This window comes from Penicillium maclennaniae (genome assembly GCF_028827695.1).
Source record: "Penicillium maclennaniae strain IBT 15551 chromosome Unknown utg000004l:1.0-3007600.0:1.0-3009580.0, whole genome shotgun sequence".
NCBI classification, from domain to species: Eukaryota; Fungi; Ascomycota; class Eurotiomycetes; order Eurotiales; family Aspergillaceae; genus Penicillium; species Penicillium maclennaniae.
In genome coordinates, this window is record NW_026623216.1 from 1,935,695 (window position 1) to 1,963,366 (window position 27,672).

Here is a 27,672-nt window from a genome sequence, read left to right on the forward strand (position 1 = left end):
TGTCAGCCTTAGCACAAGACGAACACACACGAAGCGAAAGGCTCTGATCATATCGGGTTCACTCTCTCTGTGCTGAAATTTGGGTTTTCCTTGGCACGCAGCCTCTTAAAATCTTGGTGTGCTTGAGGTGATGCGATGCGCTCGGCAAACAGGTATGATCTTCTCTCCATCGAGGGGGCAACATCCGCTCCGTGTAGCCGGCCACCTCTCCCTCAGTCGTCCTATCCCATGCCGCTTCCCTACCAGGAACTCTGTATAAAATCTGTAAAAAAGTGTAGATTATGGCTTTTCCTCAATGATTGACCTCAATATAGCACTGATGTTGGTCTTCACTTGCCAAGAAGCCATGTCACAGGTACAAGTGAGTCACTAAGGAGAGAACTTGTTACCTCCATCGCCAGAGATTCATCAGAATTTTTCCTGCCTCGAACCAGTATTTTCATTCATCTCCTGAAATCGAGCCTGCTTACCCAGGAATTGGGACTTTCGAGAATCAGCCAAATGGTATATGGCGTCTTACGTAGCATACATTGCGAGCCTACGAGGTGCGACGCATGTTTTAAAATTTACAGGGACCACAATCTGATAAGGCAAATCAAGGACGAATTCAATTCAGTTTCAATAATCGGTATCTGCATTGGCAGTCTCATTGGGAATAGATATAAAGACAAAAAAAGAAACACCAAAACCAACCAGAGATATCAAAATGCAAACCCAATATGAGAAAGAAGAAAAAAAGTCAGAAAAAAGAAAAGGATATGTATCTCAGACCGATGGTTTATCGCAATGCAAAAAGCACAATGGCCTTAGTGAAAGTCCAACTCCTAGGGAATATCCAAAGTCGAAAAAGAACTCTCCGATATCCATATCCAACGGGATGTGGAGTCCCGGTGGACAGATAGGACGAATGGATAGTGAAATAAATGGAGGGGGCCCATCCTGCACATCCCGTATTCAAAGGTGACCAAAATGGGATAAGTGACGAGAAAGGGTTGTGAACGCCGGTGGAATACTGAACTCTGAACACCAGGAATCTAAATCAAGAAACAGGGCTATGGTATCACAATCGTGGAAATGCGAGGCTAGTTGAGAACGGGGTCATGGCCAAAGATCTTCCTGTAGATTTCGGTGAGGATCTTTGCGTCGGCTCGGAGAGTGGGTGAGATGTTTTCGCTGCGAAGGAGGAAACGGATTGTGCGTTTGAGGAGGCGCTCGAGAACAGAACGTTCAACGAGCTCGGAGAGACTCGACATGTATGTTGCGGAGAGGACCAGCATGTTTCCGAACTGACTGGGTCTTGTTAGCACTACTGGGTGGTTTCGGTCAAGGTGATACAGGTGAGGTGCTTACGCATGAGCTGTGCCGAAGATATTGGTCACAACGAGGCGATCGGGGATTCCGTCGAATGCTGTGGTACTTAGGATTGCGGATTCGATGCAGACTTTGCAGGCCCGGCGGAGTTTCTGTGGGAGTTCGCGCAGGGCGACAGTCGGTGGGGTCCAGCCGTTTGCAAATGAATTAAATTCGGCGGGCGGGTTGCCTATGTTGCTCATGATCCGGCTCATGCCTGGGGCGCGTTGGCCGGTATGGGTTATTGACGGTGACATCTGCTGTGTTTGCGAGTTGTTGGTAGACCCTGTGGGTGAGTCGACTGAGGTCTGGGCAACGGACCCAACGCGGGCGCCTGTCTGCCCATAGTGCAGCGCATGGTATAGCAGAGGTCGGTGGATGATATACCGAGCTCCGTAATATTTAGCCCTCATTCGTGCAGCGTTGATGTCCTTAGCGGGCGGTTCCTTATCGGTCCAGCTCATGGTAGTGGGGAGACTAGTTCGCCAAAGGTCGAGGTTCATGCTGAGAGCTTCCTGCACATTGGATGACCAGCGCGTTTGACCCTGCTTTTCGACTTTGTACAGATCCGTGTGTACTCGATTGAGAACTTTCCGAAGGTGAATTTGGGCCGAGTAGAACATCATCATGATGGTGGAAGGTGCGCCACTCTCGTCGGGTATGGGAATGAAGACTCCCTTAGGAAGACCCATTCGACCCTCGGAACGAGAGATGCCACTTGCGGGGATATCGAGCTCGGCGAGCAGGTCACTCTCCAATTGCAGGCATGTCCAGTAGGCAAAGTTATAGAGGTCCTTTACGGTGTTGTTATCGTCGAGTCGCTCATATCGCTTTTGTCGAACAAGGACTTGGCACGCTCTTGCAGCCTGGCAGATCCAGCCATGGCTTTGGAACGGGTGTGCTAGTTGACCAGCATAGAGTCCAGCAAGTAACCCTGCCTGTACATGCTCCAGCTCAACGCCCCCCTGAAGAAGACCCAGGATAGTGGTTGCATAACCATACAGGGCCAAGCCTGGGATAATCTGGAGGTTCTTGACATGACCAAACTCATTCCTTGTATGCGGAATAGATCGTTTTGACGCGTAATTTTGAGCTCGAAGTTCAGTTACCGAGGACGGGAAGGACTGGCTCGTGGAATGAAGCTGAGAGTTATAGAAAGATGCTGATGTTGGCAGAGCAGAATCTGAATTCGCAGGGGAGGGAACACCGTTATGGACATGGGTGCCATTCACAGCGGGAGGGGCCCCGATAGGTGGAAGAGGTTTAGGGATTGTTTGCTCGAGATAGTCGGGTCTGCTCATAATGGGCCCCGGGAGAGGGGGGACTTGGTCTCGCAGATAGCACCGAGCGCAAAGAGCAGCAGGATGATGGCATTGTCGATATTCCGACCCACACGTGGCCGGACGGAGGTGGCAGCAGCGTCCACGGACCCTCCGCGGATACCCTGCAGATCTTCATGGGAACGTTTTCGTTTCATTGGACGTGAGTTCTCTCGGCAAAGAGTGGAGTTCTGCTGAAGTGGCGATGTTTCCGGGGGGCAGAATGATCTGATAAAAGCTTCCACCTTTCCATCCAGCTCTGGCTTGTTGAGGAAAGGATGAAGCTGATGAATCTTTTCAAGGTAAGTGTGGTAGTAGCGTCGAGCCGTTTTCGCGTCCAGACTTAGCCGGCCGAAGCTATCGATATCAACATCAACCGGATCCGACGTTGCACTTGTCTGAACATTGGGGTCTCCGTTGATGCGAGACTCATCAAAGCTACCGCCGTCACGACTGAGCGGGGTGGAAGGAAGTTGGGTGTCATCGGCGGTCGACGAGATCTCGCCCTGTCCATAAACACTGATAAGGCCGCGCTCTTCCTCCAATCTCATAACGTAGTCCTCGTCATACTCGTGGGGGACAATGAGTCTCTTGATAGAGGGCCACATTAAAAGTTTGTGTGCGGCGGTTGTATGCTCCACCGGGATCGAAAGCTCTCCCTCATTGTCATTCTTCACATCGTCAAAACTAGAGTTAGGATTCAGTGCAGGTTGTACCGGCTGTCCGAAGAACGGACTCTTGTCGTCAACTACGTCCGGTTGAATAGGCTGCATCGTCTGCATAGCCTGCATGCTTTGCATGGCCTGCATGGCTGGAGCTTCCGTCTTCAAAACCGGGTCCCGAGGCGGGATGGGAGCACCCGCGCGGTATTTCAGCGCGCGGGCTGTCTCACTGGGTCCCTGACCCAGAAGCTGTTCAAGAATCTGGCCCTGATCAGCCTGGTACTTCTCCACTCTGCCGATACGATCGATAAATTTGTCTTCCATCTCCATCAATCGATCCAATAACAACTGAGCCGTCTTCTCCTGCCTTTTCGTTGACTTCACGTTAGTATTCTGTTTCTCGCTCATCAGTTGGGGAAGACACTGACTTATGCGGAGGAACTTCTTTGTACACGCAAATCAAATTATTCTCTTTGCAGTGACTACAAGCCGGTCGTCCCTCGTCGCATTTGGCCTTCCTTGCGCGACACTGATCGCAAGCCTGCAGTTTTTCTCAAATTAGTCGATCATCACAGTAGCATGCTCGCAAGACTGACTTGAGTTGCTCGCGCCGCCTTGCGCTGGCGGGCTCCGTAAGCCGGATTCTGATAATATCCCGGATCATATGAACCAGGCGTGCCCGGAGGGGCCGGGGGCGCCGGTGTCATGAATTGTGATGATGGAGGTAGAGAAGCAGAGGTTGGTGTTGACTCAGATGGGGTGGGCTGCTCGGGAGGTTGGTAGCTCATGCGCGCACGATAGTCGGGCGGGGCAGAGTGTGGTGATGCCTCGTGTGGGGTTCCATTCATCGGACGATAACTTGCGTGCACTGGGCTCAACTCTTGTGGCGGGTGGGCGGGAGGGCCGGATAAGCCACTGGGTCGGCCGTAGGGACCCTCTGGTCCCGAGGGAGGAAGCTGCGGGAGTTCACGGTTGGGGTTGACTGGGTATTGGGGAGGCAAAGGTGCCGAGGCGGTTGAGGTACGACGGGAATCCGGCGCGTGACCGTCGTAGGGCGCAGGATGGTATGGAGGACGCCATCCATGGTCGTAAACACCAGGCGCACCGGGGGGCATATGATGCCCCTCGGGAGGTGGCATGCGTTGCATCGGGTTGAGTTCGAATCCGAGTCCTGGACCGGAGATGGCAGTGTTCTGAACTCGATGTCAGGCGCAATGGTTCGGCTCACGTCACCCAGTGATGCCAGGTCGCATACCGTTTACAGAAGCAATGTAGCTTGAAAGAGTCGCTTAGAAGAACATGACGAGACCAAGGGAAAGAACTTGGTCGAAATGGTCGAGAAGGTCGACGTCGACGTCCAGGTCCAGAGTGTAATTAGCTGCACCGGTTACAAGATCGGTGAGCCGGGGTGTTGGCGCAAAAATTGGGTGCGGGTCGGGATGCCAGTTGGGAAGCTCTGAGAAGAAGCGGGGGGGAGCTAGAAACAAAGAAACTTAGAAGTCAGTTCCGATGAACGAGTCCAAGGTAGCGAAAGTAGAGTAACCTTGAAGAATGACGAGAAACAAGAAACGAGATGGAAAGACTCCCGGACGTATCAGATAGATCGCACAGGTCGAGGAGGGGAAAAAAGGAAGCTTGTACAGGGAAGGTGAATGTGGAGCATCTGAGCACTCGTGTACCAGTGTACGCTCCGTACGCGTGCGGTACCGTGTATTGGTATGTAACGGGTATCGGTTCGGATGGATGGTGGATGTGGGTGGATGTGGGTGGATGGGGTGGATGGGGTGGATGGGGATAGGGTCCTCTGGACTCAAATTCAAGCAATCAACGATGTCAGTCGAATTACCTCTGATTGTAGAAGTCGATAGTCTCTGAATTCCAGTGGAACCCAGATCCTTGGGCTTGAAGGAGTGTAGCGGAAAGCTAAGCCGGGCTGTCGGGTCCTCTAGGCGAGCAAAACAACGAGGTTCCAGCAGTTTGGGTCAGGAAGGAAAGGGAAAAGGTAAAGAAGCGAGGGAGCGGGAATATAGCTGGGGGGGGGGGGGAAGAGAGAGAGGAAGAACATAAGTACAGCCTAACATGGTGATTATCATCCTAATTACGTGGGATCGACTCGGTGTTTGCCCCTCCCTTCCATGGGACGCTCCTTTTTCGATTAACTCATAGGATACAGTACACTCCCCTAGTCCCTGGGCCAGTCAGTCCAGTCCCTGATGAAGTCGCAAACGCCAGAGTTGACAGGTCTTTTCCCATTTCTTTTTTGCCTCATGACAGACCGCACGGTGGGTCCAGGCGGGGATTTGTGTTTCTTTTTTTTTTTTTGTTTTCTTTTAGTCTTGAGAAATTGGAATAATCAAATACAAATGCAAGTGCAATGCTACATACAATACAAGCATTTCTATCTGGCTTCATAGGCATTCTTAGACTTGCTTTACGGGGTACGGTAAACAGACTGCTTCTTTGTCGTGTCTTCCTGGGTGGCAAAGCTGGTCAAATTGTTCTGCTTCGTCTCCATTCAACCGAGAAAGACCAAGACCATTGCCTGCTCCGTGCTCTCGTCCTGGTGTTCCGCAGAATAAAATCCTGTGGCCTATCATCGCACTTACCATGAGGAGGGCAGGGATCACTTTCCGAGACCGAGGCCTCGGGGACACCTTACAAGAGATAGACAATTAGGATTCACACTTTCGTCCACTCGTCTTAATCAAGTGTCCGATCTCATCTCGATCAGGGCTCGGGGATCCTACACACGGGGCGAAGCGAAGAGATCAAAGTTCGATTACCGCACCGCAAGGGGCGCTGGGCATTGAGCGAACTTGCTTGGACTCTCGATTCTCAAATCAAGTGGATACAACTCGAGATCGGCCAAGTTCTCGAAAACACCTCGGCGAATCCCGTGCCGTCTCCCTTCCAAAAGCGGCTGCCAGAGATGTAGTCTCTGGCAGTTCAACAGATGTGTGGTTGACCCAGCAATGTGGTTCATCTGGATGTGCACTTTCAAATTTGATTTCAGAATTGGGATCAAGACAGGTCCACCCCGGAGTACTTACCTCGTAATTTACCGCCCACGGTTGCAGCCAGGGACCCGTAGCTTCATCCATGGGTTGAGCCTCGGGAGTCTCCACAAAGAATCAATGTAAACAACAATCTGGCGGATGATGCTCAACCGTGGAAGCCATTTTCATCTGCAAAGCATGGAAATCCATTGGGGTCACATATTCCAATGGGGCAATGACATTTGGTCATGACCCGGTCTTTGACTATATATATCGGGTGCCTGTCGGATAGACAGTACTTAGAGATTGTCCTAGACTGTGCATCTCTTGAAATATAATTGACCTGGAGATAGTTCAAATTCCATGATCGCAAATCATCGTCGATATGAAACGGCCAGCAAGGAACACGAAATAGCTTCTCAGCAGCGCAACCCGAGCGGAACCACTGATGACTTCATACCCGCGGTGTAACAGCGGAGACTCGCCTACCATTGGCCTTCACCAACCATGATATCAGAACTGGAGCCTAATCTGAAGGATTCGACCATCAAATTCACAAACAGATAAAGGGGTTACCAGCCAAAGCAACGGTGGCACAAAATATCACCAAAAAGAAAAGACACCGTTGCAACCTTCTCCCCTCGGCACATTGAGATTCTAAACCCAAGTAACACATGATCACAGAGCACTGGTCCTCGCTTCCACCTCACAATTGACTGTATGTGCAGCCGCCCACGACGAGGATCACGATCCAGAATTGACGATGGATTCAGGGCGGGTTCGGTGGAGTCGTGATGGCGATGATACCCGCATGCGCGGCAGGTTACAGTACAATAGTTCTGACCCGGCCCCATCTAGGCAAGCCAATTCTATTATTTCCACCGCTCCTTTCAGACTGATGACTTGACGTGCCCTCGGAGGTACAATATTCTAGAACCCCTCTCTATAGACTCCATCAATGATAAAAAGTCTCGCTTCTTCTGTGCTGCGATGATATCATTGGTGACTTATAAGACTCACTTTCGCCACGTCAATTGTATTCACAATAAGGGACAGAGAAAAAAACACCGTTAGCACCGATTTCTAGATTAATACTAGATTAATTACAGCTAAGCTAGGGTCCTGATTTTCCGAGCCGTTACCACCATCCGGTCTCTCGGGTCCAGTTGGGCGCATCCTGCCCGATGGCACCTAGTTCAAGGAAAGAACCGAGAGAACAAGAAAAAAAAGTCTCCCCCCAAAAAAGGAACCGCGTTGGGCGTCAAAATTAAAAACACTTTTCTCGGTACACTGCGGCGCATAGAGCGGGCAGATTTCAAAACGGACTAGGACCTGCGCCGGAGTTCACTCACGAATGAATAATACCGATTACTGATTTTCTTACGCCAATATGACCTGCATACAGGACAGAAACCAGCACTCTTTTCTCTTAATGCGCCTCCTGGCCGATTCCTCGAGCAAGAATTTCCTCTTGCCCTGTGCTCTGCACGCCATGCATGAAACACTGTCTAGCGACGATAGAGTTTTGATGATGAACATGAACAGGCCTTACGCAAGGGGTTGCCCCCCCTCTCTCCCCGATGGACCGTACATCACCACTGCCCCGGAAATGAGAATTCTCCTGGTATGAAGCGAGTGGGCTGGGGGCTTGGACGGAGTCGCGACATGTTCCAATACCGTGACGCGTGTATTTTTTTTTTTGTCTATGGTGAGGGATACGTAGCCAGTTGGCTCTGAGCAGAGCCTATACCTGTTTTTTTTGAACATGCAGGTGAGCTTCAATGCTTCGAATACGTGATTGATATGTGGGTCGGAGGTTCATGAGACTGGAATGTGTCGCGTATCTGGAAATCGGGCCTTCCTCCCTGGTTGGAGTCTGGTTACTATGTACGAGTTACTGATTACTGATGCGGGACAGCCGCATGAGTTGATATACTGTAGGGAGGATCATCTGCATTGCCCGCGAGCGGTAGGTCTCAATATCCTCGCGTCAGCGCCTTCGAGACACGCGACGAATATTTTGCATTTTGCTTTTGTTTAAATCTCTGTGGCTGTGGCGGATGATGTAGAGACTTCGAGGGGGTTCGTTTTCGCGAAGCCACCTTAGGATTTCTGACTCGCATCATGGCTTGGAATGCACCAAAGTCCTGCGTAGGTAACATAGATATGATGCCCCTCGTACCCCTCGTACCCCTCGTACCTCGACGATGAGTTACAGTGGGACAATAGCTCCGTGTTTCACGCTGGCGAATCAAGGGGATTGTCACGGGGGGCGTGTCGCGCTGTTAGGGCGCCGTCTAAGTGCTGATCGGAGGAGGAATCTCCGTGTGGCCATGGAGAATGCTGGGGCCATTCACATTCACGTCGGAGATACCAGCGTTGTGGCATGACGTGACGGGCCAATGTGCGCTGTCTAATGGTTGCGCCCATAATTCCAATGACGAGTTCATAGCGCGTATTGGACAGTATCAAAAAAGCATCGGCGATGGCCGGTTCTGATTTGTGCAGACCGACCAAATCGGAAATATCAGGATCAGCTGAAAAAAAGAGAGTGTCAGTGGCACAAATGATCCTCGAACGCGAGCTCAGCTTCGTGACAGCGGGATCGGCCGTTCCCCCCGGGGTCCATTCCCATGGTCTTGGACTGTCCACTCTTGACAAACTTGTAAGCTAGATCATCTCTTGGTCTTCAGTCTTAGTGTTTTCACTGTATGTCCGCACAGTTCTCGTGTTGCCTGCTGCAACACAGTCTCGGCCCTGCCGAAATGTGATGTATGGTCTACACATCGCACTGCACAGGTCCTCGCGAGCGCTGTTTGGTTCGCTCCATTTGCACTTGCTGTTTAGTTGGAGGCCCCTGCCACCAGTTCAGCGACCGTGAAAACTGACCCCTCGCACGGCGATGATGCTACCCCAGCAACGTTCGGGCCGTCCACGTGGGTTCTTGTCCCATGTGGTTCGAACTGATTTTCAGGATCGTTTCACTAGGACTCATCTTGTTTAGGATCTAGTATGATTGTCGGTCATAATGCCACTCCAATTCTGATGACTTGGTCACTTATGGCGATCCTCCTTCTTTCATCGCCAAGTGAGCATTTTGCGTGTCTAAGAGCCTCCTTACGCTGGAGCCACCCCTTGATCCCAGGCCCTGGTAGGGGGAAGCAAACACCCACTTTTAGGCTCACAGGAACGGCTGGTCTGTTCTCAATGCAAGGAAAATCCACAACCTTCGAGATCTTGCAGATTCTCTAAACGCGGGATTACGACATACCGTCACTATCGGTCTATTCCAACCAGACCTTAGCAGTCTTTGCGCAGATTGAACCGAAACATAACCCCTCGCCCATCCTGCGGTGTAGAAATTCAAAAATCAGACTTTTTCAATATTTTTCAAGTGCCTCGTCCCTGATCCCAGTGGGAGGATCCCAAGTGGAGAGCAGCGAAAAAAAAGTCAAATCGAGGCCGCGGACACACTAAGAACAGTTGCACCCACATTCCTGCCCATCTTCAGGAACTGGCGCAGATGCACGCACGTCATTGCTTGCTCAACACTTGCATCTCCAGCTGCAAAGAATCCCCTTCTCGAAGGAGCCAGCTGCATCTTTGCGATTCAGATCTTTCACCCGGCTGATTCTCGGTGTGTTTCGGTCTGTGTTTCACCCCCCCACCCTCAGAGTTGATTTCTCCTCCACAGTTTTGACCTCCGAAAACTCTAGGGACGGAGTTGAGGATGTACGCAAAAGTACGTACTTTTCCCATTGCGGGTTTTCCAGGTCCCCGAGGTCCCCGTTGTCAACCTCAAAGGCTCTGCGCCACAGGGCGTCTCGGGAAAGTGATGAGAAAGTACTCTCGGTCATCGCGCGAGCTCTAGCGCTGTAAACTACGTTCGCCTTCTACCTCGTGATAGTTAAACAAGGCAGCGGCTATTGAGTCCATACCCCCTGAATAGTTACCGCCGAATAATTCTGGTTTGAGCTAGAAAGGAAATTTCAAATACTCAGTCTCTGAACGAGGTAGTTGGTCCGGTGTGCTGATTTGAGGTGATAGCCATGCGTAGACCTCGGTTGGTGGCATCTGAACTTCCCAGACGGGGTGACCATGTCCAGTGCCGCAAACATTACTTTGTTGATTCCGTTGCAGGAGGCGATTGTTCTGGTTTAATTGCTTCAAAGGCTTCCAAGAAAAGCAATGTTCAACCAGGAGGGAGCAAACTAGATCCCAAGCTCGATTTATCGAAATACATCTCCATCCATGGCTATCTTGCGCATATTCAGGCCGGATGACTATCCTGTTCTAGATTTCATCACCTTTGGGAAGCAATGACCGAATCTCAAGCGCACTATCCATGTTGAGAGCTAACACCAGACCTTCCCAGGTTCACTATTTGACATGTCCCCTCACGATCCGTTGAGATCCCAATATATCAACAAACTCTAAAACTTTTTGCACCAGAGATCCAGGATGTATATTTCTGGATCAATTTCCATATTGCAACATCCAAAACAGGGTTCATACCAACCCCTCCTCGCCCACAAGCTCGGGACCCAAGAAGCTGACCGGGAGTCACGGAGGCCCAAGCCGTACGATAAGCGAAACCCCGTACGCTGGAAAGTTCCGGGGGGAGACGTCGCTTCCGTTCTTGCAACATGCCCCACACGCCCGAGCGGTAATCCGCGATCTCCCCGTAGTACGCTGTAGGAAGTTAGATAAAGCAGCGACGTTCTGTCGCATAACGGATGGAACATAAGTCCGGTAGCTTCGAAATGACTCGAGTACGTCCATTTTCATTCCTAGCCTTGACCTTGTACGTTGTCGGAAAATTAGTTCTCCAACGGGGGCCATGCGCGGCTCTAGTACACTCTTGGAACCGCGCCTCCACAGCTGGGCCATTTTCTGGTACTGGGTCCGTAGATCACGCTTGATCGATCACATTTTCTCCCGCTGTTCTGGGTCGGGTACATCTGAGTCGTGAGATCATTTGGCGTGGTACCCGAACATGTCCGGCGCGGCGGTACTTATGTTCGTAGGTCAAGGTTTCATGGTCCTTTCTTTACGGCGATACAGGTGCATATTTCGGCGTTTGTGCGTCGGTGGGCTTCGTTATTATTGGGGAATCGCGTCACTTGGTGGGCGCTATGATGACTACTATGGCGATTCGGGGCTGGAGATGGAACGTGTCTTTAGTACTTTTGGTCTTATGTTTCTGGAGTGGAGAGTGATAGTGATGAGGTTGCATGGCGCTCGCGTTCGTTGTTTTCTCTGCGTGATAACAGTGTATGTATGTACTCTTACGGTGTCATAGACGATATGAATCTTACATGAAAGGTACTTTTGTCTAGTTGAGTTGAATACTTCGGAAAATAGCAGGTATGCTGTTCTACTGCGCGGCAGTACTTGGGGTGAGCGATGATGTCGTAAGGCTACAACGGTTGCTCGAAAAAGCAAGTCTTGTATATTGATATGATATTTGCAATTCAAATCTGTCTTGCCCGGTAGCGTCTCGCGGTAGACTGGATCGTAAAGATCCCGCCAGCCCTAGCAGGGAGCTACAGAGTCCGCCGCAATAAGCAGAAGCAGACAGAAAGAAAGACAGAAAGAAAGACAGAAAGAAAGACAGAAAGAAAGAAAGAAAGCAGAGAGCAAACCGAGCGTACAACTAGATAATAGGAACAACTATACATAGCTAGCAGCCATCTGAAGAGAGTCAACAACTTGTGATGGAAGAGCTTACTCAAGCTTCACATCCTCCTTCGTTTCATCATCAAACATAAATCAACAATCAAACATTTACGCACAGACTCCTGGTGTTTCCTTCCAACTCGACTGTAGCCTTCTCTGTGTACTTTGAGTTAACTGCACCTGTACTGCATGTGCATCGTGAATCCGCGAGAACATGTTGCTCTCCAGCTATCTTGGAGCTGGATTTGTCAGCTATGGGAGTCGATTCCTTCTGGACAAAGTGTTGACTCATGGGATCATACACATCTGGGCTTTGGCTGTGAGGCCAGACCGTAAGCATGGGTACCGAGGATATTCTCCAAGCTCATTGATGCAGGGCCAATTCATCCACTCAAGACAATAGAATGGGAACACCACTCCACTGGACTATCCAGCGGAAGTCCCGGACAATGGCAGAGATGCTCATCAAGGCCGAAGCTGATATCAATGTCAAAGACTAAAACGGAAAAACACCACTTCTAATGGCAATATATTGTCGCTTCATATCAATTAATCATATTAGTTATGTTTTTAAACCTTTTGGTGTGGAAGACTCTATGTCGAGATGAGAAAAATGGGTCAGATAGACTGACAGATTTGACAAAAGAAGTCAATGCGGCTACTGAAGGGATTAATGTAGCTCTCGACTTAAAGAGAGGTAATGTGTGATAGGTGAATAATAATAAATGCATTTTGAGCAAACTCCTGGTGACTCCGAAACCTAGCCGCAGTTTACTCGTACATAGAGTCCCCATTAAAAGTAGTTAGATACAATTTCATGTATGTCGTTCAATCGTAAACAATCGTGAATGTAAGATGAGCCGGGTATCGCAGAGGGAACGAACAAGAGACGCCGGGAACCAGTTGGGTATGCAGCGCGTGAGGACAAGAATACAAAAAAAAAAAGCTCAGAGTCATTCACCCCAGCGGTTGGCATGATGCGCCCCATGAAGAGGCCTTTGGAGAATACTCGGAGGCGGCTCCAAATCGAATGGGTCGCTTCGTCGGGAAACACTTTTGGGCCTGTCCAGGCATCGGGAACCACTTCCAAGTGTCTCGAGGGTGAGCGTACTCTGAGTGGCTCCGGTGCAACTGTATGGAGAAGATCGGCAAGAGTCGCGGCTTTGGACCACTTTGGGACCTGCTTCCCATGAGGATCGGGAGTAAATGGACGCTGTGCGGCTTGGTGGGGAGATTTCGATGATGGGTGAGAGGCGGCGATCGAGGGCCCGGCTCATGGGGTTATCCTCCGGGTCTGCGAATGGGTCGACGTGCGGGCTATTCGATGGCTCGCCGTAGGGATATGCTCTGTCGTGTGACGAGTTCGGATATGAAAGACCGAAAGGTGGGCTGGGGCGGTTGTCTAGTGGATTTGAATATCTGCGCTGATGGAAGATCGGCGCGGGGGTCATGCCTGTAGACGGAGCGACTGGCGAAGGTTGCGAGGACCGTCGTCGGTGGGGTCCTTCGATTGAGCTCATGGATCCGCTTGTTCGTAACAGTCTCTGTCTGCTGGCTTGTCTTCCATGCGATAGTGCTCTTTTGCGACGGGAAAAGAGAATGCATGCCAGGATCCCAAGGGCCACGATGACTGCTCCACCAATAATACTGCCAACGATCGTGCCCGTACTCAAAGAGTGATGACGAGATGTGCTAGACGATGAGGTTGATGCTGAGCTATCAGATCCTAGGCTGGTCAAAGGCGTTTGTGTTGGATAGTAAGATGGAGAGGACGGCTTTGTAGCCGAAGAGGAGCTTGCCCACATCTTGCTGACTGTTGTGCTTGTCGATGTACTCGGTGACGTGCTCAATAGTACACTCGATCGTACACTAAGCGAGCTAGTCAGCAAAGTTGGCGACAGTGATGACCCCGGGCTAGATGGACTCGGAGCCTCCGACGAGATGGATAAAGTCGACACAGAGTTCCAGGTGGTCTGAATGGTCAAAGGCCCCTGGAAGCCCGCCCAGGCTTCAGTGTGAGAAGCGGTATTTTCCATGGTACGAACAGTGGCCGGTCCCTGAGCCGGCACAATCGTGGAAACAGGAGTTGGGAGTGCAGTATCTATTTGTCGAGACTGCATGCTGGTCTGTAGCTGAGACGTTTCGGTAGGTTCAGCGTCACTTGTCGCGGTCTTCGGGTGAGAAGCATCCTCTGTTGACGGATTCTCATAGATAATAACCGATTCCGTGAATACCCAAGTCGGCCGTACAGTCTCTGTCACGACCGAGGTGACCATGACGCGCGCTACCTGAGCAAGGGCAACCTCCCGCGACTGCATCGCAGCCCCAGTTGTATTTGACATGACGACCGCGCCCATAGGCGGCATTCGACGACAGAAGTGGACTCGAAGAAGGAGTTGGACTTGAGGTCAATACGGTGTGATCCACGCAAGTAGAGTTGAGGGGGGAAACAAGTGAGAGATCAACAACCATTGAAGGCCGTCACGCGTTCTTCGCACACACTCATCATGGAATCTTCCCAGCTTGTTTGATGAATTTCCTTTTGGGGCCAAAAGGAAGAAACAGAGCCATCACGTCAGACTGCAGCCAAGATGTCTTATACCACTTGCCATCTACACCCCGACTTTCAGGGGCCGTATGCTCGCCGTTTCATGTTGGAGCCGGCGCTTCCACCGTGTGAGAGAGATGGGCAACTTGGTGGCAAGCGCTTAGTCTCACACAACTCTCCGATCCAATAGTAACCCATCCCAACATTCAGAATTAATCATCCCCGCTTGGGGCTAAACGAAAAGGGCAGAATTGAGACGAGTGGTGCGACATTACGCCCACGATCCATCACATCTTACCCCTTGTCCGCCTGTGCGCGCCGTTAGAGATGAGTGTCACCTGACTTTCCCTCCGAGACCTGAAGAAACGCCCTGATCTCACGTCCACTGGGAGAATCGCCCCATTCCTGTAGAAATCCATCCACTTGATAGAAGGATTGATTTCACGTGGCCAAAGTGGCGTGTGGTGGGGTACCGTTGATCGATCGATCATAAATGCCACACTGTCCCACACGTCTTCTCGTCCACGGTACGACCAGAGATAAATTAGATCATACCATCTATTCCGACTCGTAAATTTGAGAGATCATGAGTGCGCAAGCTATCACATTGGAGAGAGAGAGGGTTTATAACTCCAAGGCCTTTCCTTCCCCACTGGTCGATCAGATCAAACACACCATACCAGAGATGACGACATATATTCAATCAGGAAGCGACGGTAAAATCTTTATTTGAAACTGATACAAAATAGACTTTGATTGAAATGGATCCCAACTTATAGTCGTGTAGTCGCAAGTGGTGCATTCAGGCCGTCAATCGTGCCCTGCCCAGCAGCCTGTTGTATCATAAACCCAGAAAAGAACTGCGACATCTCCTGATATTCATCCACCTCACCAACCCAACTGACATACTGGTCCGGACGAACAATGACACTAGCGCCACGGCTCGGGTCAATACCATAATTGGCATACGCCTGCCCATGCCCTTCATGATAAGACTCCTCGTCCACGTAAACTTTCCAATAATCCCATCCAAGATCGCTATGATAGGGATGGAACGCGTTAGGGAGTTCCAGAAGCTCGATATCCGCGCGCGGTCCACAATGAACTGTCAAAACTTCGATCACGCTGTCGATGGATTGCCCGGGCGGTGTGTAACGATGAATAAACGAATCGGGTGCCTCAAGCTGTTTGCCTAAGCTCCGCATGCGCTGCATGTTGGATGGCTCGGTCAGTCGCCCTGGGAACACAATGACTCTCCAGCGACCATTGCTTTTCAAGAGTTCTTGGAGATGCCACGGTCGCGCATCGGCGTGATTCAACACCTTGAAGCTCGGCATGCGTTTCCCAATGTCGATCTTTGTTGCTAGCAGTGGTTTGCTGCTGATCTTGCCTTCTTTCGCAACAAGTTGACTACCACCGTAATTCACCGCTAAATACTGAAAGTCAGTACTGAGGGGAGCAGGTCCTGAATAGTAAAAAGCTTACCTATGCCACTTGCAAACTCGTTGCCTTTCTCAAACGCGTTTTGAAACTCTTCCATGCTAACCCCCTCCTCATCCATGATATTCTTAGCCGGACGGCCCGAGAAAAGTCTCGAGAAGCGACGATCGAACGTAATCAAATCCTGCGCGATCTGCTTTCTCTCGGACTCATAAGTCTTCAGAATCGATCCTTGGCTATACCCTTTGATCACATGCGCGAGCTTCCATCCAAGATTGTAGGCTAGTCGCGTCAGTCCCTAGTTCAGAATCAATGAGTAGAGTGCTTACTATCTTGCATGCTAACATTCATCCCCTGTCCAGCCTTTGGTGAGTGCGTATGGACAGCATCTCCAGCCAAGAAAACCCTTTCCTGCAACGAAAAATTGTTACCGACCCGTTGCCCAATCTGGTACGCCGTCCACCAGTCACAGTAAGTGTAATCCAGCTTATAAGGGTGCATGATACGCTGGGCGGATTGTAGAATAATACTGGGAGTGATCCATGACCTGTCCACTTTGCTTCCAGTCTTGTTGTAGTCTGTCGCCTGTAGTTGGATATACAGTCGAACGAGCTTGTTCTCTCGCGGGATTACCATAACGCTCCCCTCACTGGCTGAGTGAATCGCACATCGATGCCTGATGTCGGGAAAATCGGTGATGGGAATAATGTCAAGCACGCCCCAAATATAATCAGTCGAGTCACCTTCTAGCTTGAAGCCGACCTGGTTTCGGACCCAGGAATGGGCACCATCACATCCGACCATGAATTTGGCTTTAATCAGCTCTTTCTGATTTGTGGTGTTTTCAGCCGATCGGATCAAGTCATCTGTATCATCGGCGACTAAGTTACTTCGGAACAGCCCGTCCTCAAGGATTTCTTCCTGGCCATCGGCGGATTTGTGATGTTGTTGGCGTTGCGAGGGTGTGGACTCCTGATCGGAGAGCGTACGAAGCTCCACACTGATAGGGTATTCATTGAAATCTCCTGCTTTGGTCTCGTCAAACTTAAAAGACACGGGGAGAACACCGCGTTCAACAGTCAGGTCGCCGTGTTCTTTCATTGCATCCAGGAAGAATCGCTCGATACGACCTTGGTGCAAGACAACCTGCTGGAACCGACTAATTCCGGGAATGGTGTCGGGAATGCGACCAGATCGTCGAATGATGCCATTCTCATCTGGATTCCAGAGACAGATCTCGATCATGTGGTTTGATTCGCGCCAAGCCCGGTGGGCGAAATCGAAGGAGTCGAAGATCTCCAGAGTGCGGCATTGCAGACCATCGGCTTGTCCGTTAAAGATCTGCGTGATTGTCAATACGTATTCAATTTCTGTGGTGATTTTGATCGATGTACCTTGGTACCACGCTTGTCAACGACGCGGGTCTTCACACCGCAGCGACTCAGCCAGGTCGATAACATGAGACCGGCAGGTCCAGCACCTACGATGAGGACATCAACGTGGTCCTCTTTGGTTGGGGAAGTTCCAGTCATGGTGTATATTGAGAGATTATATAGAACAGTAGACAGATCTTTATGGATCTACTAAGACATCTTATATAGGTACTCGAGCCATCTTTACTATCGGAATATTGTCGGTCCATGTGGGTTGAACCAGTCGGCGTTCATGTGGGGATGACGTCTACCCCGTACCCCGCAAATGATTATCCTTAGAAATGCCTTCTTACGATAGGCCAACAGAGCACCCGTTTCCCTCGCATCGTGTAGGACCTTCGGAATACGGGACCTAGGGAAGCTTCCGGTCGGAAGGGTAAAATTCCCGATGATCCCGATGCCGCAGGGAGTTTTCCGACGTGAACTACACCAATTGATAGCCGAGGGTTTCGAGGGCTTCTTGGAGCCCTCATATTCTGGAAAGACTGCGCACTTCTGAGAGTAGAGTATGACACTTGTAGCACTCGCTCCGACTGGGATGCATTGTGGGGCGGATATGATGCCGTGACGGACCTCGCATCTCCTTTCGCGCGGGAGCTCATCAAGGCCTACCCAGAAGCCAAAGTCGACCGAGTTTCGAGACGGAGATCCACGACCGTGTGGTGCTTCAGCCTGTGTCGACTATCAATGGGTTCCTGGGGTTATACTTGATGGGTGTTCCGGCCGTGCAGGCGATCCGAAAGATCCATTTTGGATTCCTTAGGGTGCGAAGTCGGGCTGAGGTTTTGGAGAATTCAAAGACTGTGTATGAGAGGTACTATTCTGATGTGAGGGCTGGGGTGCCGGCAGAGCAGAGGCTTAAGTATTGAGTTGCGATGGGTGGGAGCCGCTGTGTGATTTCTTGGGAGTGGATGTTCCAGAGGTGCCATTTCCTAGATAAAATGATGCTAGGGAGCATGATGGGATGGCGACCGAGGACAAGATTGATTTGGGTTAATGGGCTCAAGGTTGTGGTGCCTGTTGTGGTGCTTGGGTTGGCTGTTGGTCTTTCATTGAGGCGATCTTAGGGTTGTGATCCCGTTTCCTGAATCAAATTGAGGTGTATCTAGTTCAATGTTATCAGTCAACATCTTTTTGGCATTTTTGCGAAATACGAGCTGCATAGTTGAGAGTTGAGGGGGCACTTTCGGATGGTATGTTCTGGTACGTACGCTCTAGCAGCTACACCAAGGGTATAAAACAAAGGTGAAAGACATCGAATAATCAAAGACTCATCTACAGCCGATTCATGTATTCAAGACGCATCATTTTGAGATTCGAAGTCATGCTAAGGGACACCTTGGACAAAGGCACATCAAGAGGTCTACAACGAGCGTTTGACACTGGAAGATCAAGGGTGTATGCTAATTTATCTATATTATAATATCGGTCGCTTGAGATTTTATAGAAGGCATAGACAGAAACATAGGCATTGGAGATATAAGCACAAGACCAGAGTCAGCCGGGTGGGTCAATCCGGCTTTGATCAACAATCAAAGATGCCCTAGACTCATGGTAGCATGTGACGAGACTATCTGGAGATCCAATGTCACAACAAGCCAGAGTCGCTGAGCAACAGCAAGTAAGTTGACCTTTGCCTCCGGATCAGTGAAATTTGCCGATATCACCTCAGTGCCGGGATGGCACATCTGCAGCTACGGCTACTTTATCCGCATCTGGGGAAGTGGGTCCTGTACATAAGGATAAGCGTATCTCATTTTCCCAGCAGTCTGAGCGTACGAGTGAGCCGCAGGCTGGTTATGCTGGGTCAATGCAGAATCAAATGCACTTTTGTGCGCGGACCTCGGCTTCCCCGCATAATGTAGACCAAGTCACACCGTAGATCAGGAGTTTGCTTGAACTGGCCTACACATCGCGGCTTTCAGCTTAAAGCTGGCTCTCATTGATGTAAACATCCCGTGAATACTTCTCGGGTCGCACTGGACAGTTGCAGTTCCTCAACCATGGTATCTCCGATAAACAAATGGCCTTCCAAAGAAGGTAAGCGGATCCACGAGGTTGGAGCATGCAGCGGCTGACATGTTGGAATAGGATTTACGGCCGATGTGGTGGGCAAATTCATCTCGCGCACATTCCTAGATCCTTGGAAGGTAGTTCCTCTGCTGGCTCTGGCTAAATACACAGTGAGGGGACGTGAACTCCTCGAGTCGCGACCCCATGCGCTGAAGGTACTCAGGACATTCGCGTTACTAGCAGTCCTCGGTCGACTCGGCGCGTGGGTAGATCGCTGGACGATCAACAACGGCTACAGAGACCAGTATAACTGGAACCGAGAGATCGTTGTTCTGACTGGTGGCAGCAACGGCATTGGCCGGCAGGTCGCCCAATTGCTCGGCGATCGCGGCGTCAAAGTAGCCATCCTGGATATCTCGCCGCCATCAGACACCCTACCCAACAGCGTCCGTTTCTATCAATGCGATATCACCTCGGTTGATGATATCGCCTCTGCCGCACAATCTATCCGCGCATCCTTCGGACGTCCCACCATCCTCATCAACAACGCAGGCATCTGCACCGGCAAAACCATCCTCGGCACCACCCCCGAACAAACACGACGCATGTTCGAAGTCAACACTTTCGCCCACTACTGGCTCGCACAGGAATTCCTTCCGGACATGATCGCCCGCAACCACGGAATGGTAGTGACTATCGCCTCGCAAGCAGCATACGCTGTGTCCCCGAACATGGTCGATTACTCGGCCAGCAAAGCGGCAGCTATTGCTTTTCACGAGGGACTTGCCGCCGAGCTTGTTACCCGGTACCAGGCGCCGAAGGTCCGCGCTGTCTTGGTGACGCAGGGGTTCACGCGCACGGCGCTCATCAAAAATCTGACCCCCGAGGATACTTTCGCGAATCCTCTGTTGTGGCCAGAGACGGTCGCAGAGGCCATTGTTAGTCAGGTGCTTACCGGGGAGAGCGGTCACGTCCTGGTGCCCACTTTCGCTGGGTGGATCGCGCAGCGTCTCCGCGGGTATCCTCTTTGGTTCCAACATTCGCTACGGTGTCGGCTTGAGCGTCTCATGCGTGCAGATTAGCATCCGAGTGTGTTCTTTTGAGAACAATTTCCTATTGTGGTATTTGCGAGTGATCACTTAGCTGAGCGCAGCCCTCCCGAGTAGAAAATTCAAGACGCATGGATACTACCATTCGTGTCGAGTGCTCTTTCGATCCGACAGAATGAATCAGGGCCGCCTACTGATGACATGCCATATCATATAACTTCTCGGTCGGGCCGTCGCAAGGCTTTCCTTGCCGACTTCCTAGTTTGTTTTCTATGATTGGACTGACTTTGGGCGTTATATATTCTCTGCGTGGCTCAGCTGAGGGTAACCCAAGCCCAGCACATTTCCAACTTGAGTAAACACAACAGGGTAAATTTCAATACATTCAATTGCTAGAGCACTATTGTACCACCTGCGAGACATCCCATTGGTATTGTCCGACTCCATAGTGATGAATCCCAAGTAAAAACACCGCTCTGATTTGAGAAAGTGACGAAATCGCCAGCCCCGTCAATTTGGTGGCACGTGCACGGCCTTCACCGCGACTTCGATTGGCTCCACTTGCTGAACAGCTCATCCTGTGCCACTCTCTTTTTCACGCAGATTTTGTCTGCAGTGCTGAGTTGACTTCCTGCACGTTGCAAAGTGTCATTTCAGTCATCAATCATTGATTCAATCCGAAACTGAGATCGTGATCAACTCAAAACGGGAAGTCGGGGGACCCGATCGTCTGGAGCAACCAGTTCAGCCCAAAGGCTCCGCTTCGGACGAAGATCCACGGTTCGGCTCCGTTGTTTACTCCCCCAAACAAACATAACAACGCTTTCCTATCATCTACATTCCGATCTCTACGCCCTACCCTCCCCTCACACATTCCTCATCTTCCACATGGTGGCCTGTTCTGCCGGGGCATTCCTCTAATTCTTTGCCCACCATGTTCAAGGCCCTCATGGGCGGGGTCCGGTCGTCCTCGGACGTCCGCAGCACTACCAGTTCCAGCTCAAAGAGCCGTCGCAAGACCGATTCCAAGTCTTCACATAGCCGCAAATCTTCACGGGGTGACGACCGTGACCGCGGCTTGGGTGACTTGTCGGCCTACGAGCCCTCGGCTTCGAGCAGCAGGCGCGGACCCGCGAGTGTGGCCGGCGAGTCCGTCGCATCCACCTATGTGACGGCCGAGCCCGACCCAATCGACCCCTACACTGCCATCGTTGAGCGAACACCAAAGCGCAGAGATAGCGACCGGGATAGTGTTCGGTCTCGCCGCCGCGAACGAGACCGATCGGAGAGCCGAGATCGCGACAAGAGGAAGAGCCGTCGAAGTACCGCAGACGAGCTTGATGATGACTGGGAACGTGAGCGCGGCGAGCGCGACCGTCGCGAGCGCAGGCGCACGCAGTCTGGAGATCACTACATGCCGCCCGTCTCCACCTCCATGCCGCCCAGTGCTCCAGGCGCCCAGTTTGCCGCCGACATTGCGGCCCCGGGCTTTTCGCAATTCCCTATGCAGTACGATAATTCGATAGCACCGAATTTTTCCCCGCCTCACACTTCGGCGCCATCCCTTTATGATCCCCACGTGCCACAACAGTTCCCTGGTCAGTTCCCTACTGGTACCGCGGAGCCTTACCTACCTTACCATCCTGCCGGGGCCGCGGCGGACTACTACGGAGACCAAGGCCAATCTGTTTCAGAGCAACCGGGTGTGCGACCGCAAAAGCCACTCGTGAACAGCCAGGAACATCTGATGGCGGCATCGCCGTCGGTCAACCCCCCTCCCGAGCCGAGTAGTCTTGGTCAGATTGGTGCGGCAGCCGCGTACTTTGACGATGCGACACCCATTCATTCGGCCAGTAACCCGCCATCTGGGTCATCTTCCAAGCCCCCAAAGCCTGGGAAGACCAGCAAGCCGTCATCATCGAAGCCATCAAAACCTAGCAAGCTTTCCTCTTCAATTTCCATTCCTGCTGCTGCAGCGGCGGGAGCCGCCACATATGGTATTGGAAGTATAATGGCTCATGATGAGTCGCATTATTCATCGACAAACGAATATCAATCGCATTCATACTCACAAGGAGCTGTCCCCAGTTCTAGCAAGCCTCCAGCAGCCAACAGGCCTTCCGGCTCAAACAAGCCCCCCTAGTTCAAGCAAACCTCCTCATTATTATGGTGTTGGTACTGGCATTGGTGTTGCAGCAGCTGGCGCAGCGGCGGGCTACATGCTCAGCCATCATGATCACCATGATCACCATGATCACCCCGAGAACCCTGCGCAACACCCGCATTACAACGTCCAGAATTACGAAGAATCATCCCAATTTGGTTTGCCGCCCTATGCATCTGGTAGCAATAACGTGACGACCGCCAATGGAGATGCAGGCTATGCGGGGCCAACCTACGCGCAGCACGTTGCTCATCATGGCCCTGGCTACTACCCACAGGCAGTGGGAGCCGGTGCTCTCGCTATGCAGCACCGCCAGCGTGGTCCTCTGACCAAGTTCGTGGACTTCTGGCGTGATCCAGAGGGTGTTGGCCGATTTGAAGATTATACCGAGACTATCGGCGTGTGCAGGTATTGCTTTGACCCTCAAAGCACCTCCCTCAACGCGCCCCGCAAGCATAATTACCATGCGCGCCGTCATTCCTCCGACCGATACAGCAGTAGTAGCAACTCGAGGGTGAACAAGCTCAGTCGATACCATTCGTCAGAAGACGAGAGAGGTCGGCGCAAGAAGTCCAAAAAGTCGTCGTCGTGGCTTCCGGGTGTGCTTACTGGCTATGCCGCGAAGTCCATATTTGCTGGCAAAGACTTTGATGACTCTTACAGTGTCCGCTCAGGCCGGCCCTCTGGAGAGCGTACATCGTCCCACGATGAGACGACGAGCTATACCTCGCGTGGGCTTGTTCGTCGCTCTAGACGAAACTCGCCACGAGAATATTATTATGAGGACAAGCACTCTCAACGCAATCGCTCCCAATCTTCCTCTCGATCTCGCCATTCATCGTTCATGAAGGAGGCAGCCTTAGGCGCGGCAGTGGGTGGAGCCGCGCTAGCAGTCTCGAAGCAACAACGAGACCGAAGTCGATCTACCTCACGGGTTCAACGCCGGAAGGATTCTTCATCTAGCTCATCATTTGTTGATGTATCCCGGCCCGCTGCCAAGTCCGTTGGAGGGTTTACCTCCTTCTTTACTTCTTCCTCCGAGAACCGCAGGAATACACGTGCCAAGCGGTCAAAGAGCTTCTTCTCATTCCGCAGTTCATCTTCATCCTCGCTTGACAATGATCTCGCCTTTGGCGACGGGTTTTCCAAGAAGCCTCCTAATAAATTGAAGAAGCAGAGAAAGGGCAAGAAGCCAGAAGATGTGGATGCAGCGCTTCTGGGCCTGGGCGCCACAGCGACTGCTCTTGCTGCTGCAAATTCTCATGGTCGCAGTCGGAGCACAGGTCAGATTCTTACCGCCAGAGAATCCCGATCTCGTCACTCTGATTATGGTACCTCTGCCAACGAAGACGACGAATGGATAGATGCCGACTCGGATGACCATTCTTCCTCTAGTGCCAACTCCGCTCTCGCCTTCGGTGCTAGTAGTAGTAATTCCAGCTCCGAATCCAGCAGCGGAGGATGGGGCTGGGGCTGGGGCAAGAAGAAGCAAAAGAAGAAGGACAAGAAGACCTCTAATGGGAAGGCTGCTCTGGCCGCTGGCGCTGGTGCTCTTGGAGGTGCGGCTTTGGCCTCGGTGGCCCGCCGCCGCGATAGCCGTCCTTCAAGTAGCGCTGGCAGTCTTCAACAAGTCTACCCTGTTCCCACATCAGATCCCGGCCGCTTCGATGTTGGCAGGGCAACTCCGTCCGTTATTTCAAACGAACAAACACCCCTCGTGCGCCCTGGGCTCATCCCTCTACAGCAGCCTCAACCCGTCACCCCGGTCTCCCAGGCTATTTACCGCACACAGGGGGGGGCTACCGGGATCTATTCCCGCGTACAGTGACCCGGCAGCAGTTCCTCCCATATTTGCCAACGAATTTGACCGCAATGGACATCCACACCAAGCATCTCGTGACGCGTCCTGGAACCCCGGCAGCGTTAGTTATCCTGAGCGTCGCCAACCGCGCCGAAGCAACTCCTCTCCTGTATTCCCCATTCAGGAGAGCTCTGTCTTTAGTCAAAAACGCCGGTCTACTATCAAGGACCAGGCTTCCGTGTCGTTCAACCTGACGGAGGAGCAGGCAGAACGCGAGCGTCGTCTCAGTCTTACACGTCGTCAGAGGGAGTCTCGTGAGGACTTCAGGGATGATCATGTCCAGTTAATTGATCGCGAAGAAGAATCGGCTCGACTGGAGTCCGAACGTCGTGATCGAGAGGAACGCGAACGTAAGGAACTCGAACGCGAAGTCGAACGCGAACGGAAACGAGAACGGGAACGGGAATGGGAACGGGAACGGGCAGAACGTGAACATGAACGCGAAGTGGATCGGGAACGAGAAGAACGTGAGCGTGAGCGCACACGGGAACGTCGTCGCAAGGAAAGAGATGATGAGAAGCGGCGAAGCGATAGCGACAAGGAGAAGGATCCTTCCAAATGGGTCGAAGCTGCCGCCATCGGGGCTATTGGTGCTGCCGCTGCCACCTCTATCATCTCCCATAAGAGCAAGAAAGACGAGGAAGATGCGTCTGAAGCCAGCTCAAGACGCCGTGAACGACGTCGTGCCGAGCGCCGGGCCGAATCTTCCATCGTCTCGAAATCCGATGTCTCGGTGCCAGTCGAGGCCCCTGAGCCGCCTGTGGACTACACGGACTACCGCGAGGAATCCCATCCTCGCCGCAGCCCTCGTCCGGCCCAGGTATACGACGACTACGCCGAGTTCTTTGCGCCCGAAGAAGTTCGGCACAGCCCCAATGAGCAATCCCGCCGGCGCGGCTCTGACGAGTCCGGCGACAAACCTGAAATCATCGAGGTTGTTCCCGCAAGTGAACGCGAGAAGGAAGAGGCGAAGGACGAACCAACTGATCTCCCCCAGTTTGGTCCTGAGCCTTACGAAGATCGCGAACATCTCCCGTGGCCGGTTCCAAGACTTAACTACATTGAACCTACTCCTCCTCACAGTATTAATGGGTCTGTTCGCGGTGCCGCTTCACCTGTTATAGCGCCTGTTCAGAAGGGCCGGGATGAATCCTCGGAGGTTGTCCGTGAAGAGCGCCGAGAGGAACACCGCAAAGAACCTCGCTCAGAGCCCTGGGAAGCTCCCCAAGAGTCACCCAAACGTGAACGCTCTACAACCGGGTCCCGCGTGTCATGGGGACCTCATTCAACTCATGAATACGATGTCCCCTCATCCTCTGAACCCGAGTTCTCTCCCACTCCTGACGATTTCCAAGATATCAGCATCGACTTCCCTGAGAAAGAAAAGTCCAAGGACCTCCCCAAGTCAAAGGAGACTAGCAATCCTGACTTTGGTGACGACATCGAGTTTGCCGCCACAGTTGCTGCCGCAACCGAAGCGGCTGGATTTGATCCCTCCTTTGTGATTGACGACCCAAAGTATCACAAGCGTACTTCTCCTCCCGGATCAGAAGATGAAGGAACATTTTCTCCAACGTCCAAGTGGACCCCGGTACCCGAACAACCCCATGGCTTCATTGAGGGCGAGATCGAGAGCCCTGATGTCTCCAAGTCCAAGGATGATGTACCCAAGCAATTTATTGACAAGGATTCATTCTACGCTGAGCCCGAGTCGTTCTGCAAAGAAAATGATTCCTCGAAACGTCGAGAGGTCTCCATCGCCCAGGAGGTCATTGAGCAGCTCAATGGAAAGCACGGCATGCCTAGCTCTCCCGAGAATGACGTGCTCTCCATGCCTGGTGGCTTTGATAATTTCAACGACTCACGAGAGGTCGAACCCTACGACGACCGCTCTGTCTTCTCCGCTCCTCCTGTGAGGGCATCCGAGAGCAAGACCAAGTCGAAGAAGTCTCGTCGTAGCGGAAATGATGTTGACTTCGCTCGTGATTTGCCTCGCGAGTCGTCTCATAATGTCCCCCGCGACTTCCCTGTTGATGCTGTCTCGCCCGCCGCTGAGGACCATGAAATCGATGACAAGGAAGAAAAGCCACAAAAGCGTCGCTCAAAGGAGGAAAGTGATGTCTTCGCCATTGACGACGACGCCCGATCCGCTATCACTTCAATTGAAGATGTTGAGAAGTCTGAGCGCCGCAAACATCGTTCCTCCAGATCGCGAGACTTAGACGATGCTGCTTCTGTTGCATCTTCTCCCGCCAAGTTTGATGATTCCAAGGGCCCTATCACTCCACTTGAGGACACTGAGCAATCTGAGCGCCGGAAACATCGCTCCTCCAGATCGCGTGAATTTGAGGATACTGCATCCGCTAGAACCACTCTTGAGGATGACGAAAAGTCTGAGCGTCGTAAGCATCGTTCTTCCAGATCTTCTCGGGAAACATCTCCCAGCACTCCGCTCGATGATGACGGAAAGTCCGAGCGCCGAAGACATCGGTCCAGGTCGTCCCGAGATTTCGATGATGCTGCATCCGCTATAACTAATGCAGATGATGACGAGAAATCTGAGCGTCGCAAGCATCGTCGCGCCAAGCGGGACAGTGATACGTTCTCGGCGGTAGACGATGAAGCCAGGTCTGCGATCACTTCAATTGATGATGTCGAAAAGTCCGAGCGGCGAAAGCATCGTTCCAGATCATCACGCGACTTTGATGACACCGCATCCATCTCCTCTTCCCCGCCAAATTCGACGAAACACGAGAGAAGCGGCGCAGCAAGGATGATAAGGAGCTGAAGGAAAAGAGCTCTTCTGGTGGTTTATTCAGGAGTCTCTTTGGCTCGCGTGTCTCAGAACCAGCTCGCTCCCGGTCTAACTCCCGCTCTTCCTCTGTGGACAAGCGTCCCTCACGAGAGGCCGTGTCCGAGGCTGGAGTTGATGATGAAAGGCGCCGCCGCAAGAAGAAGCATCGCAGCTCCAGTGGAGGAGACAGTCTGCGTGATGATGGATCAGACAAGGAATCCGTCCGCAGTATGCGCAGTTCTCGCAGTGATGCAAACCTGGAGGAGTACAGATCCAGCAGACAGAAGAAGGAAGAGCGACGCCGACACAAGTACGAGGATATTGTCGATTCGGGAAGACGTGGGGAATCTGAGAAGGTATAATA

The 27,672-nt window shown here is 51.9% G+C and overlaps 5 protein-coding genes across 5 annotated transcripts; 2 read left to right on the top strand and 3 right to left on the bottom strand.

Moving 5' to 3' along the window:
• Positions 1 to 1,082: 1,082 nt before the first annotated feature.
• On the bottom strand, positions 1,083 to 4,994 carry clcA (putative C6 finger domain protein; the record flags this gene model as incomplete). Its single annotated transcript, XM_056966533.1, has 6 exons — positions 1,083 to 1,290; positions 1,351 to 2,674; positions 2,740 to 3,775; positions 3,928 to 4,524; positions 4,654 to 4,808; positions 4,973 to 4,994. The coding sequence occupies 6 exons, from the start codon at positions 4,992 to 4,994 to the stop codon at positions 1,083 to 1,085; spliced, it is 3,342 nt and encodes a 1,113-aa protein (XP_056823314.1).
• A 7,965-nt stretch (positions 4,995 to 12,959) lies between these two features.
• Positions 12,960 to 14,348, bottom strand: N7477_004871 (uncharacterized protein; the record flags this gene model as incomplete). The annotated part of the gene is made up of 1 exon (XM_056966534.1): positions 12,960 to 14,348. One exon carries the CDS (start codon positions 14,346 to 14,348, stop codon positions 12,960 to 12,962), a length of 1,389 nt encoding a protein of 462 aa, XP_056823315.1.
• Positions 14,349 to 15,327: 979 nt separating this feature from the next.
• N7477_004872 (putative FAD monooxygenase) lies at positions 15,328 to 17,526 on the bottom strand (the record flags this gene model as incomplete). Its single annotated transcript, XM_056966535.1, has 4 exons — positions 15,328 to 15,983; positions 16,040 to 16,276; positions 16,324 to 17,335; positions 17,389 to 17,526. 4 exons carry the CDS (start codon positions 17,524 to 17,526, stop codon positions 15,328 to 15,330), a joined length of 2,043 nt encoding a protein of 680 aa, XP_056823316.1.
• Positions 17,527 to 19,430: 1,904 nt separating this feature from the next.
• Positions 19,431 to 20,522, top strand: N7477_004873 (short chain dehydrogenase/reductase family protein; the record flags this gene model as incomplete). The annotated part of the gene is made up of 2 exons (XM_056966536.1): positions 19,431 to 19,467; positions 19,519 to 20,522. The coding sequence occupies 2 exons, from the start codon at positions 19,431 to 19,433 to the stop codon at positions 20,520 to 20,522; spliced, it is 1,041 nt and encodes a 346-aa protein (XP_056823317.1).
• Positions 20,523 to 21,423: 901 nt separating this feature from the next.
• lah (involucrin repeat protein) lies at positions 21,424 to 27,670 on the top strand (the record flags this gene model as incomplete). The annotated part of the gene is made up of 4 exons (XM_056966537.1): positions 21,424 to 22,400; positions 22,516 to 24,339; positions 24,479 to 27,175; positions 27,283 to 27,670. 4 exons carry the CDS (start codon positions 21,424 to 21,426, stop codon positions 27,668 to 27,670), a joined length of 5,886 nt encoding a protein of 1,961 aa, XP_056823318.1.
• Positions 27,671 to 27,672: the final 2 nt, after the last annotated feature.